At 44.3% G+C, this 20,949-nt stretch overlaps 1 protein-coding gene across 4 annotated transcripts in view; it reads left to right on the top strand.

Annotated features, from left to right (window-relative positions):
* Window positions 1-3,435: 3,435 nt before the first annotated feature.
* LOC138637219 (ephrin type-B receptor 2-like) overlaps window positions 3,436-20,949 on the top strand; it is a 50,835-nt gene continuing 33,321 nt past the window's right edge. For 3 of the 4 annotated variants that reach the window (XM_069725738.1, XM_069725736.1, XM_069725735.1), the window contains exon 1: window positions 3,436-3,694. In XM_069725738.1, coding sequence (XP_069581839.1) covers window positions 3,631-3,694 — 64 coding nt within the window. In that variant the 5' untranslated portion in view covers window positions 3,436-3,630. The remainder of the gene's footprint in view (window positions 3,695-20,949) is intronic. The other variant, XM_069725737.1, reaches the window with a different exon arrangement.

The following is a 20,949-nucleotide window of genomic DNA, read 5'->3' as shown; positions in this document are numbered from 1 at the left end:
CCTCGTCTCCCTCGTCTCCCTCATCTCTCCTTCACCCTCCTCCTCTTTCATCAGTGTTATGAAATGACTCAGGCAGGTCAGCTGTATCGTCTCTGTGGACGCAGCAGCAGCTCAGACACACAGTGCTCCTCTTCTTGAGTTCCTAATGATAAAAGTACCAAATGCAACATGTTCATGAGGTAGAAGAACACTCAGTGGTGCTTTGTGATTTTTAGGATAACCTGTGATACATGATGTCACTATTTTAAAGTCTCCTCTGAAGCGTCTTTATAAATGCTTGTTGACAAATGTGACACAGACATCTCATTGCAGCCCTCTGATTGATCAGAGCTGGAGTCAGATGAACGTATTTCAATCATTTGATGGTGGGCTGGAGGTCCTCCTCAGTCTTAGGTACAGTTCTTGGTAGTTATAGTATTCACAATATTAGTATTTGTTCAAAATTTTTATATTTATTCACAATATTAATACTGAGATTTAGAAAGAAGCAGAGCTCTGAATAAAGTTCTTGGAGCTTTGCTCCCATTTTTTGTGCTTTAAAACGTCAGAGAGCTGCTTCAGTCAGTTAATGTGTTGGTGGTGAAGGAGACGGTCAGTGAGTTCCAACCACAACCACCAAAAACCAGATATCTGACAATAGAAGTTAAAAGAGGAAAAAGAGAGAGTAAGACTGGAGGAGATGGAGAAGTGTTGTAATAAGATAAATAAAAAGAAAGAGAAGAAGAAACAGATCAGAAGCAGTAAAACTTGGTCTGTCCTGGAGGGGGAAGAAGAAACCTTTAAAAATATTAAAGCAGAAGTCTTTAATGTAAAGTACTGAAGTCTGATCAGCTGAGTGTACTGAGAGTAAAAGTTCTGCAGAAGAACATCCTTCACCTGCTGAACAGCTGCATGTGAAAGGATTTCTGTGTTAATACTGATGTACCAGACTGTTAAAACCTTTTTCTGTTGATGTTAACAGGTCCAGAGATGTTAAAGGTCCAGAGACGTTAAAAGTCCAGAGATGTCACATTTTATAATCCAGTTCAGATGGTAATCTCGCCTCCTCCCCACTGACATCACAGCCTTGTGTGCATGGTGGCCGTTCTCATAGCACGACACATTTACCTATGAATGATACAATAATTGTGATAATTACTGTGATACCAGCAGTGCAAATAACTGATAATAACTGATTTTAAATGCGATAACAACTATTATAATTGTGATAATAACTGACAATAATTATGGTAATAATTATTATAACTATGACAATAACTGATAATAACTGTGATAATAACTGTCATAATAACCGTGATAATAAATGTGATAATAACCGTGATAATAACTGTAATAATAACTGATAATAACTGTGATCATAACCGTGATAATAAATGTGATAATAACCGTGATCATAACTGTGATAATAACTGATTTTAAATGTGATAACAACTATTATAATTGTGATAATAACTGATAATAATTATAGTAATAATTATTATACCTGTGATAATAACTCTCATTGTAACTGTGATCATAACGTGATCATAACCGTGATCATAAATGTGATAATAACCGTGATCATAACTGTGATAATAACTAATAATGACTGTGATAATAACTGTGATAATAATTGATAATAACCATGATCATAACCGTAATAATAAATGTGATAATAACTGTGATATTAACTGATAATAATAGGGATAATAAATGTGATAATAACCATGATAATAACTGTAATAACAACTGATAATGTCTGTGATAATAACTGTGATCACAATTGTGATAATAAATGTGATAATAACCTATAATAACTGTGATAATAATTGATAATAACCATGATCATAACCGTGATAATAAATGTGATAATAACTGTGATAATAATTGATCATAACCGTGATCATAACCAGGATAATAACTGTGATAATAACTGATAATAACTGTGATAGTAAGTGATAATAACTGTGATAATGACTGTGATAATAACTGATAATAACCATGATCATAACCGTAATAATAAATGTGATAATAACTGTGATCATAACCGTGATCATAACTGTGATAATAACTATGATAATAACTGATAATAACTGTGATATTAACTGATAATAACTGGGATAATAAATGTGATAATAACCATGATAATAACTGTAATAACAACTGATAATGTCTGTGATAATAACTGTGATCATAACTGTGATAATAAATGTGATAATAACCGTGATCATAACTGTGATAATAACTAATAATGACTGTGATAATAACTGTGATAATAATTGATAATAACCATGATCATAACCGTGATAATAAATGTGATAATAACTGTGATAATAACTGATAATAACTGTGATAATAATTGATAATAACCGTGATCATAACCATGATAATAACTGTGATAATAACTGTGATAGTAAGTGATAATAACCATGATAATAACTGTAATAACAACTGATAATGTCTGTGATAATAACTGTGATCATAACTGTGATAATAAATGTGATAATAACCGATAATGACTGTGATAATAACTGTGATAATAATTGATAATAACCATGATCATAACCGTGATAATAAATGTGATAATAACTGTGATAATAACTGTGATAGTAAGTGATAATAACCGTGATAATAACCGTGATAATAACCGTGATAATAACTGTGATAATGACTGTGATAATAACTGATAATAACCATGATCATAACCGTAATAATAAATGTGATAATAACTGTGATCATAACCGTGATCATAACTGTGATAATAACTATGATAATAACCGATAATAACTGTGATATTAACTGATAATAACTGGGATAATAAATGTGATAATAACCATGATAATAACTGTAATAACAACTGATAATGTCTGTGATAATAACTGTGATCATAACTGTGATAATAAATGTGATAATAACCGATAATGACTGTGATAATAACTGTGATAATAATTGATAATAACCATGATCATAACCGTGATAATAAATGTGATAATAACTGTGATAATAATTGATAATAACTGTGATCATAACTGATAATAACTGTGATAATAACTGTGACAATAACTGATCATAACCGTGATCATAACCGTGATAATAAATGTGATATTAACTAATAATAACCGTGATAATAACTGTGATAATAACTGATAATAACTGTGATAATAACTAATAATAACTGTGATAATAACTGATAATAACTGTGATCATAACCGTGAAAATAACTATGATAATAACTGATAATAACTGTCATAGTAACTGTGATAGTAACCGTGATAATAACTGTGATAATAACTGATAATAACTGTGATAATAACTATGATAATAACTGTCATATTAACTGTGATAGTAACTGTGGTTATTTGAGTGGCAGCAACAGAGTCTGTGATGTTTTTTCAGAGAACAGCTCCACGAAGATCCGGTCCACGGCGTAGCAGGGTGCCGGTGGTCGGTGGTTTTCCGGTGTTCCCGCCCCCTCCGTTTGGTTTCACCCAAAGTGGCCTGAGCAACAGCTCGTCAGCCTTTATCCCTCCGCTGCTGCTGCTGCTGCTGAGGATGAGGAGGATGCTGAGGATGAGGAGGAGGATGCTCGGTCTCTGAATGAATCGTTAGTCGGTTCCCGCCACCGGACGCTCTGGATCTTTACAGTGAAACATGGCCGTGATGATGGATATCCTGTACTTCGTGTGGGTGCTGCCGTCGGTGTGGGCTGTGGAAGGTAAACCGGGTTCACATCGCTCAGTGGGAATGGTGGACGGGGTGAAGGACGGCAGAGCTCCGGGTTTACACCGGACTAAATGTGTTTAGACCGGACTAGCTGTGTTTAAACCGCGTTTTAAACCGGGAGGGACCACCGGGCTGCTGTCTGGGTGTGCAGGGACTCTGTGGAGGCTCGGTGCGGAGCTGTAGACATGTTAGTGCGTTAGACTGGATTTAAACAGCTTTTAGTTTTTATCTGACATCACGGTCAGGTCGGTCCGCTGCCTCCTGTATTAATATTATTTATTATAATCTTATTGTTTACACACTGAGCTGTCTGTCTCTGCAACATGTGGTTAATATTCTGTAAAATATCGCGGAGTGTCAGTCAGAGATCATAAAGTCAGAGAAACTCTGATGGAGTCCGATGTGATTTTACACTGAACCCTGACCTTCGTCATCTTATTCATCATCATCATCATCATCATGAGGCACAGAGGAGGTAGAGTCCAGAAAATGTGGGACACGTCCATGAGTGATTTAACCCTGAATTAAATAATAATAATAATAATAATAATAATAATATCATTATTCATAATAGTAATGATTATAATCATAATAATGATTATAAAATAAACTGTGTGGTACATGAATTAGAAATGTTGTTGATTGTTTGTGAAGTGTTGGAGCTGCTGACCTGCTGTCAGTCAGTCACCAGGTCACATGACTTCACCTGCAACACTTGAAAGAGTGTCAGAAGTCTGAACCATGACATCACACCTCATCATCATCATCATCATCATCATCATCATCATCATCATCAGTCCTGATGAAGGTTGTCATTAAACAATATTCAGTCATGTATGACATGTTAGTGTTGACATCATCTCATGTTAGTCTGAAATTTAGACAACAGAACCAACGAGTTGGACTGAACTGATCCATCACTCTATTAAAGATAGTCAGGATTAGTTAGGGTTAGTCAGGGTTAGTCATGGTTAGTTAGAGTTAGTCAGGGTTAGTCCGAGTTAGTTATGGTTAGTCAGTGTTCGTATGAGTTACTCAGGATTAGTCAGAGTTTGTTAGGGTTACTTTTGGTTAGTTAGGGTTAGGCAGGATTAGTCAGAGTTAGTCAGAGTTAGTCAGGATTAGTTAGGGTTAGTCAGTGTTAGTTATGGTTAGTCAGGGTTACTTATGGCAAGTCTGGATTAGCTAGGGTTAGTCAGAGTTAGTTATGGTTAGTCATGGTTACTTATGGTTAGTGTGGATTAGTTACGGTTAGTCAGGGTTACTTATGGCTAGTCTGGATTAGCTAGGGCTATTCAGAGTTAGTTATGGTTACTTATGGTTACTTGTGGTTAGTCTGGATTAGCTAGGGTTAGTTATGGTTACTTATCGTTAGTCTGGATTAGTTAGGGTTAGTCAGAGTTAGTTATGGCTAGTCAGGGTTACTTATGGTTAGTCTAGATTAGTTAGGGTTAGTCAGAGTTAGTCAGGGTTAGTCAGGGTTTGTCATGGTTTGTCAGAGTTAGTTAGTTAAGTTTGGTTTGTTGTGGTGGTTCATGTTATTCTGTATTAATAAATACCAAACAGTCATCTTTGTATTAACAGTAAAATCACTGACTGAATCACACATAATTACAACAAATAAACATAGACATGAACCTCATAAAGACTCCTGCAGGTGTAGGACAGGTGTGCACACTCCTCCATGTCACCCTTTATCAGGAAATATACTTCCCAAATACATCCAGGAGGTCTGCTTGAATTAAATGTTTGTGTGATGATGATAATGATGATGATGGTGATGATGGTAATGATGATGTTGATGATGGTGATGATAATGACGGTGATGATGATGGTGGTGGTGATGATAATGATGGTGATGATGATAATGATGATGATGATGATGATGGTGGTGATGATGATGATGATGGTGATGATGGTGATGATAACGATAGTGATGATGATGTTGATGATAATGGTGCTGCTGCTGCTGCTGATGATGATGATGACTGTAATGATGAGGATGATGATGATGATGATGATGGTGATGGTGATGATGATGATGATGATGATGATGATGACCGTGATGATGATAATGATGATGGTAATGATGATGATGATGGTGATGTTGATGATGGTGATAATGATGATGATGATGATGGTGATGATGGCGATGGTGATGATGATGGTGATGATTGCAATGATGATGATGATGATGGTGATGATGATGATGATGGTGGTGATGTTGTTGATGGTGATGATGACCGTGATGATGATCATGATGATGGTAATGATGATGATGATGATGATGATGATGGTGATGATGGTGATGATGATGATGTTGATGATGGTGATGATAATGATGGTGATGATGATGGCGGTGGTGATGATAACGATGGTGATGGTGATGATGATGATAATGATGATGATGATGATGATGATGATGATGGTGATGATGATGATGTTGATGATGGTGATGATAATGATGGTGATGATGATGATGTTGATGTTGATGTTGATGATAATGGTGCTGATGATGATGACATGCAGCTTCATGACGGGACATCTGAAAAAGAAAGAACAGAAACTATCCGAGCGAAGGAACTGAATGGAGATAACAGATAAGAAGAAGAAACTATGGGAGAGAAAAATATTAAGTTAATGAGATGTGATGGTGAGATATAAGTTATAGAGAGTGAAAGAGTGAGAGGGAAGAAGCCCAGTGCATCATGGGAGGTCCCCCAGAAGCCTCGGTGTATAACAGCAGAACTGCAGGATGGTTCAGGTTCACCTGAGCAGCTCCAACTATAAACTTTATCAAAAAGGAAAGTTTTGAGTGGAACCTTAAAACCAGAGGGAACCACAAGCAGGCTAAAAGAGAGATGTCTATCTTCTGTGGTTCTGTGATGTGGTTCTATGAGATCTCTGTCAGGATGATGTGGTTCTATAAGATCTTTCAGGATGATGTGGTTCTATAAGATCTGTCAGGATGATGTGGTTCTATGAGATCTTTCAGGATGATGTGGTTCTATAAGATCTGTCAGGATGACGTGGTTTCATAAGATCTGTCAGGATGATGTGGTTCTATAAGATCTGTCAGGATGATGTGGTTCTATGAGATCTGTCAGGATGATGTGGTTCTATGAGATCTTTCAGGATGATGTGGTTCTATAAGATCTGTCAGGATGACGTGGTTTCATAAGATCTGTCAGGATGACGTGGTTCTATGAGATCTGTCAGGATGACGTGGTTTCATAAGATCTGTCAGGATGATGTGGTTCTATAAGATCTCTGAGATAAGATGGAACCTGGTCATGAAGAACTTTGTAAATCGGCCGGAGGGTTCAGAGGACTGGAGTGTACAGGTTTAAGCAGGGAAATGTGAAACACTGGGTGAATTCTCATATACTGAGGGAGCTTGAGTTTGACTATGACTGGGTTAATGACGGATATGATGGGGAACGGGCCAATGTACCGGGGTGAGAGTTTCTTTGATTCTGTCCAAAGGGGAATGCCCTTGGTGGAGAGCCAGACCTGTTGGCTGGGGAGGTAAGTAGGAGCAGGTGTGTGGCGGCGATCAGCCAGGCTTTTGTTCTGGGCAGATGACCGCAAAAGAGAAGCCCGGGTCTCTTTCCAGACTGTCCTACACCGGCGAAACTGATATTGAACCAAGGGGACAGCCACCTCGGTCTCCTGGCTGGGGAACAGTGGAGGCTGGTAGCCTATGGAGGCCTCGAATGGGGATAATCCGGTTGCAGCCGAGGTGTGGCTATTGTGAGCATATTCCACCCATGGGAGGTGGCGGCTCCAGGAAGATGGGTTGGCTGCGGTCACGCAACGGAGCATGGCTTCAAGTTCTTGGTTGAGCCTCTCCATCTGTCCATTGGTTTGAGGATGGAAACCAGAGGAGAGGCTCGCTGTGGCACCGAGGGTGTGGCAAAATGCCTTCCACACCTGAGATGTGAACTGGGGCCCTCGGTCGGACACAATGTCGGCTGGGATGCCGTGGGGTCGGAACACGTGTTGGACCATTAGGTCCGCTGTCTCCCGGGCTGAAGGTAGCTTAGTCAGGGGGATAAAATGGGCCGCTATAGTCAGAATGACCGTTTTGTTCTCAGATGGGGTAAATCCGGTAATGAAGTCCAAGGCGATGTGCGACCAAGGTCGCTGGGGAATGGGCAGAGGTCGTAACAGTCTGGCGGGGGGGTCTGTGAGAGGCCTTGTTGCGGGTGCAGGTGGCACACGCTAGCACGTAGGTGTGGGTGTCGTTGTCGAGGGTGGGCCACCAGAAGAAACCAGAGAGCCAGTTGATTGTCCGTCGTATCCCCGGGTGACTGGAGAGTCATGAGCCCATTACAGGACACGGGAATGGACAGACAGGGGCACAAACAGGCGACCGGGAGGACCATCTCCTGGATGGATGAGCTGAGCCTCCCAAACTGCAGACTCTATCTCCCAGGTGAGTGCACCAAGAACGTGAGGAGGAGGGATAATGGTGTCGGGGGAAGGGTCCCCCTCATCGGGGGAGAACTGGCGGGATAGAGAGTCAGGCTTGGTGTTTTTGTGACCAGGGCGGTAGGTGATGGTGAAGTTGAATCCTGCGAAGCAGAGGGCCCAGCAGGCCTGGCGGGAGTTCAGGCGTCTGGCAGTGTGAATGTACTCCAGGTTCCGGTGGTCGGTCCAGACAATGAAGGGTTGGGCAGCTCCCTCCAGCCAATGCCTCCACTCCTCCAGGGCTAGTTTGACAGCCAGTAGCTCACGGTTGCCCACATCGTAGTTGCTCTCAGCCGGGGAGAGTTGACGGGAGAAGAAGGCACACGGGCGGTGGCTTGGCGTCGGAGGCAGAGCGTTGTGACAGCACGGCTCCTATGCCAGTGTCTGAGGCGCCCACCTTGACGATAAACTGCCGATTCTCGTCGGGCTGAACCAGAATGGGGGCTGAAGCGAACCGCTCCTTTAGTGTGGAAAAGGCTCTGTCGGCTTCGGGAATCCAGGCGAAGTCCACCTTTGATGAGGTGAGCCTGGTCAAGGGGGTGGTTATCTGACTGTAGTTTCGTATGAAACGCCGGTAGAAGTTGGCTAACCCTAGGAATTGCTGTAGTTTCTTACGGTTCGAGGGAACTGGCCACTCCGTGACCACCCTAACCTTCTCGGGGTCTTTGCGAAGCTGTCCCTCCTTGATAATGAAGCCCAGGAATTGTACCGATGGGACATGAAACTCGCATTTCTCGGCTTTTACAAACAACTGATTCTCAAGCAGGCGTTGCAGGACCTGGCGAACGTGGTGGCAATGTTCTTGTGGGTTGGGGGAGTAGATCAGGATGTCATCAAGGCAGACAAACACAAATTGGTTTAGAAAGTCTCTGAGAACGTCATTGACAAGGGCCTGAAATACAGCGGGGGCGTTAGTCAAGCCAAATGGCATGACCAGGTATTCAAAGTGTCCCAGGGGGGTGTTCCCAGATACGGACCAGGTGGTAAGCATTCCGTAGATTCAGTTTTGTAAAAATGGTGGCCCCGGTCAGGGACTCAAAGACTGAGTTGAGCAGGGGCAGGGGGTACTTGTTCTTGGTGGTGATCTGATTTAATCCTCGATAGTCGATACACAGACGAAGACTCTTGTCTTTCTTGGAGACGAAAAAAAAACCTTCCCCCACCAGGGAGAATGACGGACGGATAATTCCAGCAGCGAGAGAGTCCGTGATATAGGTCTCCAAGACCTTGCGTTCTGGACAGGAGAGGCGGTACAAGCGACTGGTGGGTAGTGTTGCGCCATGAAGCAGCTCAATGGCGCAGTCGTATGGTCTGTGGGGCAGTAGTGAAAGGGCTCGCTCCTTACTGAACGCCTCACGTAAGTCAGTGTAGTCCTTGGGGACGGAGGAGAGGTCGGATCCGGGAACAGGGGTACAGGAAGAGGGGGTCGGCCGGGGACTAGCCGACTTGAGGCATCTGAAGTGACATGCGGGACTCCATCCGGTGACTCTTCCTCCCGGCCAGTCAATCTGGGGGTTGTGGTCTCTGAGCCAGGGGTGGCCCAGGACCACAGGCGTCTGGGGCGTCGGGAAGACATAGAATCGAAGCTCATGTCGGTGGTTCCCCGACACGAGCAGGGGAATGGGTTGAGTCCGATGTGTAATCCGGATCAGCGAACTCCCATCCAGTTCCTCCACAGGAATCCCGTGAATAATGGTGAACGTGGTGTCCAGAAAGTTCTGCTCTGCTCCGGAGTCGACGAGGACCATGACAGGTAAGGGACCGGATGGCAGGCATAGGCAAGCAGGGAGTGTCAGACGGGACTTGGGATGGGGAAATCTTGTGGAGTCGCTCTTACTGGCGAGCTCTCTCTTTTTGGCCTCACCGGACAGACGGGGATGCGATGTCCCAGCTTGCCACAATACAGGCAGGCCCCGGACCGGAGGCGCTGCTCTCTCTCCTCCCGGTATAGGTGAAACTGTCCCAGCTGCATCGGCTCCTCCCGAGTCTGCAGAGAAGATCCTGGGCCCGGCGAGGGCTGGCGTTCTGGGTTATATTGGTGAAGTGGCGCCGGAAACTGGGGTACGGAAGTAGAGATCAGCCCGTAGCAGCCTGGTCAAGTATGCAATCCGAGAATTGTCTGAGGCATACATGCGGGGCTGCTGGTTGAACACAAACATTGTCTGTAGTAGGTGAGGTGTTTCTGGACCCAAACGCAGGCACACAGACTCAGGTGACAGGCAGGATATAGTTCAAAAACAGTCTTTATTGTTCAACACAGGCCGGTACCTAAAGTCAATGTCTGATTCCTGAGTCATGAGGGAAAATCCACCAACTCTCACCAGAGGCCAGGCTGTGCTGGGGGAATCCCGAGGTCCTCCACAGCGAGCGGCAACAGACTCTGGTACTGGAGTGACCGGGAAGCTCTGACTGGTGACTCTTCAGCACCTGGTACTCCCAGGTGGTCTCCCATCCAAGTACTAACCAGGTCCCACCCTGCTTAGCTTCAGCGATCAGCTGAGATTGGGAGCACTGACTGATCGCATGGACTAGAAGCAGAAACAGGGTACCGGTACTGGGAGCAGGAGCGGGAGTGGGAACAGACAGACGGGTGACTGGCAGTGACTAGCAGTATCTAGCAGTATGGACCGACACTAGATGACTGCAGGGGCAGGGTACATATAGTCCGGGGAGGTGATCAGGGAAATGAGCCACCTGCAGGTGGTGATTTGGGGAGAGTGGTGGCAGCTGCTGAGACCGGTGACGGGCGTAGCCATGGGAGGTGACAGGAGGCGGGGAGAGGAGGACACAGAACACATGGGGACACAATAACAAACAGACAGGGGAATGGCAGAAAACATGAGGAGAGGTGATTGGGGACAAAACAGAGGAGCAAACAGTAGGAGCAGACAGAAATCCTGACATTGCGGGCAGGTGCTGAATCCTCAGCTGTCGGTTCTCAGGAGGCGGGGCGGGGCTGAGCGAGTCCCTGCACCAAGCTGCTGATCTCGGCCAACTGTGATCCGATGGCTTGTTGTGCTCCCAGTAGGTCGTGTACCAGATGGTGATGCTGTCCAAGAAGAACCCCTGGGTTTGTGATCGCCCTCTGCAGGGAATCTGCAGGAGGGGATCCTAGTGCAGCTGCTGGGTCCATACTGGTCAGTCTGTTCTGTTACGATGTAGTGTTGTAAACGGACCCAAACGCAGACACAGGACAGCAGAATTCCTTCTCAAACCAGGGTTCTTTTATTGCCTCCAGGCAAAAAACAAAATCTCCGAGGAACGAACTGGAAGGTTTCTTCGTACAGGTGACACACGAGGCTCGACACTGGACGGAAAGGCAGGGTCGACTGTGTGACGCTCGAAGCTCGACACAGGATTGCCAAGATTGCAGCAGATGATCTCTGTGGAACGATCTGTGATCTTCTTCGTTCAGGTGAATGCCCGTGGCTCGACACTGAATGGCAGGAAACAGGAAACAGACAGGGAGTCAGAACCGGGATCTCAGGCAAGGAGGCGGACAGACTTTTGGGACGGGATGTCGGGTAGGTTAATGGACGGACTGACGAAGAGCAGATGGGAGACGAGGGTATTTGTATCCAGCGGGGTGATCACAGAGATGAGGCACAGCTGTGCTGACGGAGAACGGTGAGTCAGAGGGCAGGGCTTGGAAGAGGATACTGTGAGGAACACAAAACAAAACACAAGCACGTGGCAAACAATAACAAACAGACAGGCACATATGAGGAGAGGTGATCAGGGACACAAATCGAGAGAAACACACTAGGATCAGACAGGAATCCTCACAATGGTTATAATGGCGGTTATAATGATTATAATTATGGTTATAGTGATGGTAATAATGATTGTTATAAGGGTGGATATAATGGAGATTATAATGATTATAATGATGGTTATAATGGTGGTTATAATGACTATAATGATGGTTATAATGGTGGTTATAATGACTATAATGACAGTTATAATGGTGGTTATAATGACTATAATGACGGTTATAATGGTGGTTATAATGACTATAATGATGGTTATAATAGATAAAATGGTGCCGCGCTAGCGGCAGCCTGTTACAGCAGCTCCCCCCCGAGTATGTTTTGTATTATAGTATTTTTAAGCCTTTCTCCTCTCTTCGGAGTTGTTGTTTTCTTCTCTTCATGTGTGTTAAGTTAACGGTCAGACAATGGACCGTAATTTTTCCACGTTTCTGGCTGGGGGCATTGTTGTTGTTTACTCTCGTGATCAGCTGATCGCGCTGAGTAGGCCTCTGCTGCTGCTGAGAGGCCTGAGGCCTGAGATCCCCATTGAACTTCGGAGAAGACGTCGGGGTTACAGAGCTGGAGCTAAGCTGAAGGCGGAAAGGAGGAAATATAAACCAGCGGTACCGGAGATTTTAATGGGGAACGTGAGTTCGTTGGCCAACAAGACGGACGACCTCGGCGCGCTGGTAAAGACCCAGCAGGAATACCGGAAGTGCAGCATCATGTGTTTCACCGAGACATGGCTGCACTCACATTTCCCGGACCACAGCGCGGCCGTACCCGGCTTCAGGACCGTTCGGGCGGACGGAGACGTTGTTCGGAGCGGCAAGAAGAAAGGTGGAGGGATTGCAGTCTATGTGAATGAGAGGTGGTGCAATCCCGACCACGTGTGTGTGAAGGAACGTTTCTGTAGCCCGGACATTGAACTTCTAGCCGTGGGGATGCGCCTGTATTATTTACCGAGGGAGTTCACGTCCACCATTGTTATCGCTGTGTACGTTCCTCCATCAGCTGACGTAGAGGCAGCAGTGGACACCATCTACTCCACTGTGTCCAAACTTCAGACTCAACATCCCGGTGCATTTTTGTTAGTTGCTGGAGACTTTAATCACACCAGTCTGGATAAAGTACTGCCAACTTTGCACCAGTATGTGAACTGCCCCACCCGGAACAATAAAACTCTGGACTTCCTGTATGCTAATGCCATGGATGCATACAGTACTGCTGCCCTTCCCCCCCCTTGGTAGATCAGACCACAGCCTGGTCCTGCTGACTCCCAGGTATGTCCCCCTGGTGCAGAGGCAGCCTGTAACCACCAGGACTGTGAGGAGGTGGACACAGGAGGCTAAAGATGCCCTGCAGGACTGCTTTGAGTCCATGGACTGGGATGTACTGTGTGGACCACATGGGGAGGACATCAACAGCATCATGTTGTATCACAGAATACATTAAATTCTGTGAACACACCACCGTACCATCCCGGACTGTACACTGCTTCCCCAACAATAAGCCATGGATCACCAGTGACCTGACAGTTCTTCTTAATAAGAAGAAAGCAGCCTTCAGGTCTGGGGACAGGGAGGAGCTCAGGAGAGTGCAGCGCCACCTGAAGGAGAAGATGAGGGAGTGCAAGGACTCCTACAGGGGGAAGCTGGAGGCCAAACTCCAGTAGAACAACGTGAGGGAGGTGTGGACCGGTATGAAGGAGATTACTGGGTTCAAGGGGAGAGAGAGACAACCAGGGGGAACCTGGAGAGGAACAATCAGGGGGAACCTGGAGAGGTCCAATGAGCTAAACTGTTTCTTCAACAGGTTTAGTTCACCGCCCTCATCTGTCTCCTCCCCACCTTACACCTCCCAAACACCTCTGCTGCCTCCCCCCTCCCCCCTCTGCCCCCCTGATGAACTGCATAGAGCCCTCAATCTCAAAGGGCTCTTCCTCCATCGACACCTAGACCCCCCCCCCTCCCACACTCCTCTCTGTGATGACTGGCCAGGTTAGGAGACAGCTGGAGAGACTCCACCAGCGCAAGGCTGCAGGGCCTGACGGCATCAGCCCCGGGGTCCTGAAGACCTGAAGACCTGCGCCGTCCAGCTGACTGAGGTCCTACAACACCTCTTCAACCTGAGCCTGAAGCAGGAGGAAGTCCTGGTGCTGTGGAAGACGTCCTGCCTGGTTCCTGTACCGAAGAAGACGACTCCATCTGGCCTCAACGACTACCGACCAGTTGCCCTCACATCTCATGTGATGAAGGTGCTGGAGAGGCTGGTCTTGGCCCACCTCAGGCTGCTGGTGAAATCTTCACTGGACCCGCTGCAATTTGCGTACCAGCCTCATGTGGGAGTGGACGATGACATCATCTACCTGCTGCAACAAGCTCAGTCTCACCTGGATGGAACCGGTGACTCTGTGAGAATCACTTTCTTTGATTTCTCCAGTGCATTCAACACCATCCAACCACTGCTGCTGAGGGAGAAGCTGCGGGTGGTGGGGGTGGACACGTCCACCGTCTCCTGAATCACTGACTACCTGACAGGCAGACCACAGTTTGTCCGTCTGGGCAGTGTGCTGTCTGATACGGTGGTCAGTGGTACTGGAGCTCCTCAGGGAACTGTTCTGTCCCCCTTCCTGTTCACCTTATACACCACTGACTTCCAGTACAACTCAGAGTCCTGCCATCTGCAGAAGTTCTCTGATGACTCTGCAGTGGACGGTGTATAAGGGATGGACGGGAGGAGGAGTACAGGGCAGTAGTGGAGGACTTTGTGGAGTGGGCGGGAAGAAATCACCTGCTCCTGAACGTGGCCAAGACCAGAGAGATGGTGGTCGACTTCAGGAGGAAGACGAGGGCTCCACAACCGCTGAGAGTTCTGGGAGTGGAGGTGGACATAGTTGAGGAGTACAAGCACCTGGGTGTCTCCATGACAACAGACTGAACTGGAAGACCAACATCAACGCTGTCTACAAGAAGGTGATGAGTCGACACTTTTTCTTGAGGAAACTTCGATCCTTCAATGTGTGCAGCAAGATGTTGGAGATGTTCTACCAGTCTGTTGTGGCCAGTGCTTTGTACTTCGCTGGGGTCTGCTGGGGGAGCAGCATTGGAGCCGGTGACACCAACAGACTTAACAAACTGGTTAAGAAGGCCGGCTCCATCATTGGCTACAATCTGGATAGTCTGGAAAAGGTGGTGGAGAGGAGGATGCTGATCAAACTATTATCCATATTGGATAATCCTGACCACCCTCTCCACCTGCTGCAGGGACAGCGGAGCACTTTCTCCAAAAGACTCCTCCAGCTCCGCTGTCACAAGGACAGATACAGGAGATCATTCCTGGTAAAGGAGATCATTCCTGCCGACCGCAATTAGACTTTTCAATAACTCACCTCTGGCAAAATCCATCACATAACAATAACACTGTTGACTGTGTTTCTTGGTTGTTTGTATATAATATATATAGATATATACTGTACTGTATATACTGTATATACTGTGCATTTTATATTTTATATTTACATTTTATAGTTTTTACTGCTATTTTACTGCTATTTTATTGCTTTTCTATTGTTCTATTACTATCTATTGCTTCTGTATGCTGCTGTAGCAAAAAAAAAATCCCCTCGGGGATTAATAAAGTAACTACCTAACCTAACCTAACCTAATGGTGGTTATAATGGTGGTAATAATGACTATAATAATGGTTATAATGGTGGCCAGTTGATTGTTTGCCATAACCAGAGAAAAGGCTGCTGCAGTGATGAGGGATGGCTGCAGGGCTGGAAACTGGTTGAAATCTTTCACAGCCAATCAGTGTCATTTTGTAGCACTGTAAGCCCTGCTGCTGTTTTAAATGGGTCCATATGCCTGAATAATTCTGGAGCATCCTGATCTCCATCCTCTGCCAGAAACCCGTCCTCTGAACATGTCCTACTCTCAAGTGTGTGGTCCAAATAAGAGGACAGGTGGCACGTCTGGTCCAAATAAGAGGACAGGAACCCTAACCCTGAGGACGGAGTCCTGTCGTGAGGATGGAGTCCTGCTCTGAGGATGGAGTCCTGCTGTGAGGACATAGTCCTGCTGAGGACGCTCTGAGGACGGAGTCCTGCCGTGAGGATGGAGTCACTCTGAGGACGGAGTCCTGCCGTGAGGACAGAGTCCTGCCATGAGGACGGAGTCCTGTCGTGAGGACGGATGTAAAGACGGTTGGAGTGTTTTAATGAAGGCTACAGCCGTCTGAAACATTCTCCTGAAACAGATTCTCCAGGAGGAGGAGTGTTTATTAGGATTTATGACAAAATTTCACACTAAGTTTGACAGGATAACATGATGACATTTTATATCCTAAAGGTCAAAGGTCAGCTTCCCTGTGACATCATCATGTGTCTGTCCATTATTCAGCTCCATCACTGAGGACAATCTTCCAAATGTGGACATCTTGAATGTGAGACTCTATCGGTTCTGTCTGTAGAGATCTTCTGTGTCGGGTTCATCCACCTTTTACAATCTGGAGCTTCCCTGCAGCAAAACCCAGATTTAAAGCATCGTCTGTTGTCGTGACAACAACTCTCTTCTATCAGCACTCATAAACTCATAACTAGTCTGGACCAAAGAACTAGGACAGCTAACTTTAGCTCGCTCCCTCCTGTCTACTGCACCATGGAACCTGACCTCTGGTTCCCATAGCAACGTTCGTCCTCTGCTGTCAGTCGACTTTGTACCGAGCTGTTTCCACAGATATGGCCAGTATGTTTTATAATTCCATATCTGTCTTATTATCACAACTGATATTTCTTACAGCAGAAGTGAGGAGAATTAAAATTTCACTTTGACCTTAAAACTCTTGTTTGAGCTAATTGAAGACGACATTGGTCTTCCTTTCTGTTTGTGTTCCTGGAAAGAAGCCCGGCTGGCCTCAGTGGCCTTCGCTGACATTTCTCAGTGGAAGTGAGTCATCTAAGCCAATCAATATTCAGTGTTAGTAGTGGCTCTTTCGCCTCTGGGAGCAGTGACAGAAAACATCGAGCATCAAAACAGCTCATGACCCACTTCTCCACTGGCCCGTAGTGGCTCCTCCAAAGTAGGGATGTGAACTTGTTCAGAGGATGTGTGCTGGCATGGCAGAGAGCCACCGTCCCATCAGAGGGCCGACTGCAGCAGCTCGGCAGGAACAGTAGATTTACACTTTATTAATCCCACAGTGGAGAAATGTAGTCGTCACAGCAACATAGAAACACAAAAAAGCTGCACACAATATGAAAAAAATTACAAATACGTATACATAAGATAAGATAGATAAAAATAATTATTTTAGATTTTTTTTCAATACATGTATCTTAATTCTCTTAACTGTCTCTGATGGTAACCTCCATCATCTATTATTCTCATTTTAAATCTGAAGTACAGTCAGGTTGACTTTACTGTCGTCCACCACACTCTACTACAATGAATAAAACAATATAATTTTCTATCATCACATCATCTTCTCTACTGAGGAACGTGATGGTTGTTGTTTTGTGGAACATATTCCACATGTCACTGAGGTTCAGTCTTCATGCAGTCAGTGAGTTCAGAGACAGCATGACAAAGAGACATTTGAACACGTGTTCACTGCTGACATCTTCTCTATGACACACACACACACACACACACACACACACACACACACACACACACACACACACACACACACACACACACACACACACACACACACACACACACAGCACACTTAGCTCCTAATGGCTTAAATCTTTGATGTTAAATTCAGCCTTTCACTTTAATAACCCTCAGCAACAGTCTCTGTAAATAATAAGATGATAAACAGAGTTATGAGTCTGGGAATCAGAGATTTAGTTACCACCCAGATTTGGTCACAATCCCCATTATCCACATTACCCATGGTCCACATTATATCCCCCCAAAGGTAAAAGGCCTCCATGCATTCTCCCCAACGAGACAGTGACACTGTGAGTCCACTGAAGCAGAAGTTTTAGGAAAACATAAATCCACTGAAGCATATTATCTGTCCTCTGGAGATCAGAGGATTTAGTCCATGTAACATCTGCTTAATCAGTCTCTGCTGCAACTGTGTCATCCATCAGCCGAGCAGCTCCACCACAGAACATTGGACAGTTATCAGTGGACTGTATTAGAAAGACTGGGAGCACTTCTTAGAAGATCCTTCAGTGACGTTTCATTTCAACCTTCCAGAAGGTAGAAAAACACGTTCAGTTGTTTTAGCAAAGTGAGATGTGAGAAACCACAGACTCCACTGCTGCTTTCATTATTAATGACTGGGATAAGAAAGAAATTATTCATTTACAGTAGAAGAAAGACATGCGAAAGAAACTCTGTGGCTAAAGCTGGTTTTATCTGAAAAAGTCTAACGTTAGGATTCAGCCTGGTGGAGCTGATGTCTTCAGGTAACATGACCTGAAACAAGAGGAACTTTCCTGTGTGTAAGTAAACACACTTCCTGTTTCTAAACATACGAGGCCAATAACAGGTCAATTCAAAAACTTGATTGGCAGTTCAAACTCTCTGTAAAGACTCTGTAACAACTCTCTGTAAAGACTCTCTGTAACGACTCTGTACAGACTCTGTAAAGATTCTCTGTAAAGACTCTGTAACGACTCTGTAATGTCTCTGTAAAGACTCTGTAATGACTATTTGTAAAGACTCTAATGACTGTAACAACTCTGTACAGACTCTGTGTAAAAACTTTCTGTAAAGACTCTAAAGACTATGTAACGACTCTGTACAGACTCTGTAAAGACTCTCTATAAAGACTCTGTAATGACTATTTGTAAAGACTCTAATGACTGTAACAACTCTGTAACAACTCTGTAAAGAGTCTGTATAGACTATCTGTAAAGACTGTAAATACTCTGTAAAGACTGAAGAATCTGTAAAGACTCTGTAAAGACCCTGTGTAAAGACTCTGTAACGACTCTTTGTAAAGACTCTGTACAGACTCTCTGTAACGACTCTGTAACGACTCTCTAAAGATTCTGTAATGACTTTGTAACGACTCTGTACAGGTTGTACAGACTCTGTAACGACTCTGTAAAGACCCTGTAATTAATCTGTACAGACTCTCTGTAAAGACTCTCTGTAAAGACTCTGTAACAAGTCTGTAACAACTCTGTAAAGACTCTGTACATACTCTTTAAAGACTGTATAGACTGTGTAGACTCTGCAATTACTATTTGTAAAGACTCTGTACAGACTCTGTAAATAATCTGTAAAGACTCTGTAATGACTCTTTGTAACGACTCTGTAACGACTCTGTAAAGACTCTGTGAAGACTTTCTGTAAAGACACTCTGTAAATAGTCTCTGTAACGACTCTTTGTAAAGACTCTGTACAGACTCTCTGTAAAGACTCTGTGTAAAGAATCTCTAACGACTCTTTGTAAAGACTGTAAAGACCCTGTAACGACTCTCTATAACGACTCTGTAAAGACTCTTTGTAACGACTCTGTAAAGACTCTGTAACAACTCTCTATAACAACTTTGTAAAGACTCTAACAACTCTGTAAATAATCTCTGTAACGACTCTGTAAAGACTTTCTGTAAAGACTCTGTACATAATCTCTGTAAAGACTCTGTAATGACTGTAACAACTCTGTAACAACTCTGTACAGACTCTGTAAAGACTTTCTGTAAAGACACTCTAAAGAGTCTCTGTAACGACTCTGTAAAGATTCTGTATAGACCCTGTAAAGACTCTGTAACGACTCTCTATAACGACTCTGTAAAGACTCTAACAACTCTGTAAAGACTCTTTGTAACGACTCCGTAAAGACTTTGTAAATAAAATAAAAATATATTTAAAAAAAATATATATATATATATACATATATAATTAGTGAGATTCGTTTTCACGTTTATCACATGTAAACTGTACTGCATCATAACTGTAACATCAGCAGTCAGGTTATATTTAGGCTCCAGTGAAACAATGTCTAATTCCTAATTAAAGAAACAAAAAGGATTAAAGCAGGAGACTTGTTTGAGAATTAACCTGTCGCTGAAGGCAACATTGCGGCCGGCCAATTTGGCTGATGTGTTCCCGTGGGTTTAATCCTGTGTGGCGTACAGAGCAGCCTACAAGGATTATGTGTGCTGGACTTAGTTGGCCCACTCTCCTCCTCTTTGCCCTACTTTTCATTGAATCATGATGATGATGATGATGATGGTGATGATGAAGATGATGATGATGATGATGATGGTGATGATGATGATGATGATGATGATGATGATGATGATGATGATGATGACAATGGTGGTGATGATGATGATGATGGTGGTGGTGGTAATGATGATGATGATGATGATGATGGTGATGATGATGATGGTGATGATGGTGGTGGTGATGATGATGATTTTGGTGATGGTGATAATGATGATGATACTGATGGTGATGATGATACTGATGGTGATGATGATGAAGGTGATGATGATGATGATGTGATGATGATGATGGTGATGGTGGGGATGCTGATGATGATGATGGTGATGAAGATGGTGATGATGATGATGGTGGTGATGATGATGGTGATGGTGATGATGATGATGATGATGATGATGGTGATGGTGGGGATGCTGATGATGGTGATGTGATGATGATGATGATGATGATACTGATGGTGATGATAATGAAGGTGATGATGGTGGTGATGGTGATTCTGATGATGATGGTAGTGATAATGATGGTGATGGTGATGGTGGTCGTGGTGATGATGATGATGATGGTGATGGTAATGATATTGAAGGTGATGGTGATGATGGTGGTGTTAATGGTGGTGATGATGATGATGATGATGGTGATGATGGTGGTGGTGATGATGATGATTTTGGTGATGGTGATAATGATGATGATACTGATGGTGATGATGATGAAGGTGATGATCATGATGATGATATTGATGATGGTGATGGTGGGGATGCTGATGATGATGATGGAGGTGATGATGATGGTGATGAAGATGGTGATGGTGAAGGTGATGATGATGA

The sequence above is a fragment of the Brachyistius frenatus genome, unplaced genomic scaffold, assembly GCF_029030835.1.
Source record: "Brachyistius frenatus isolate BFR_SWC_R1_liver_20210118 unplaced genomic scaffold, ASM2903083v1 Contig_443, whole genome shotgun sequence".
NCBI lineage: Eukaryota > Metazoa > Chordata > Actinopteri > Embiotocidae > Brachyistius > Brachyistius frenatus.
The sequence above is the reverse complement of the archived record's forward strand: the minus strand, read 5'-3'. Positions and strand labels throughout refer to the sequence as shown.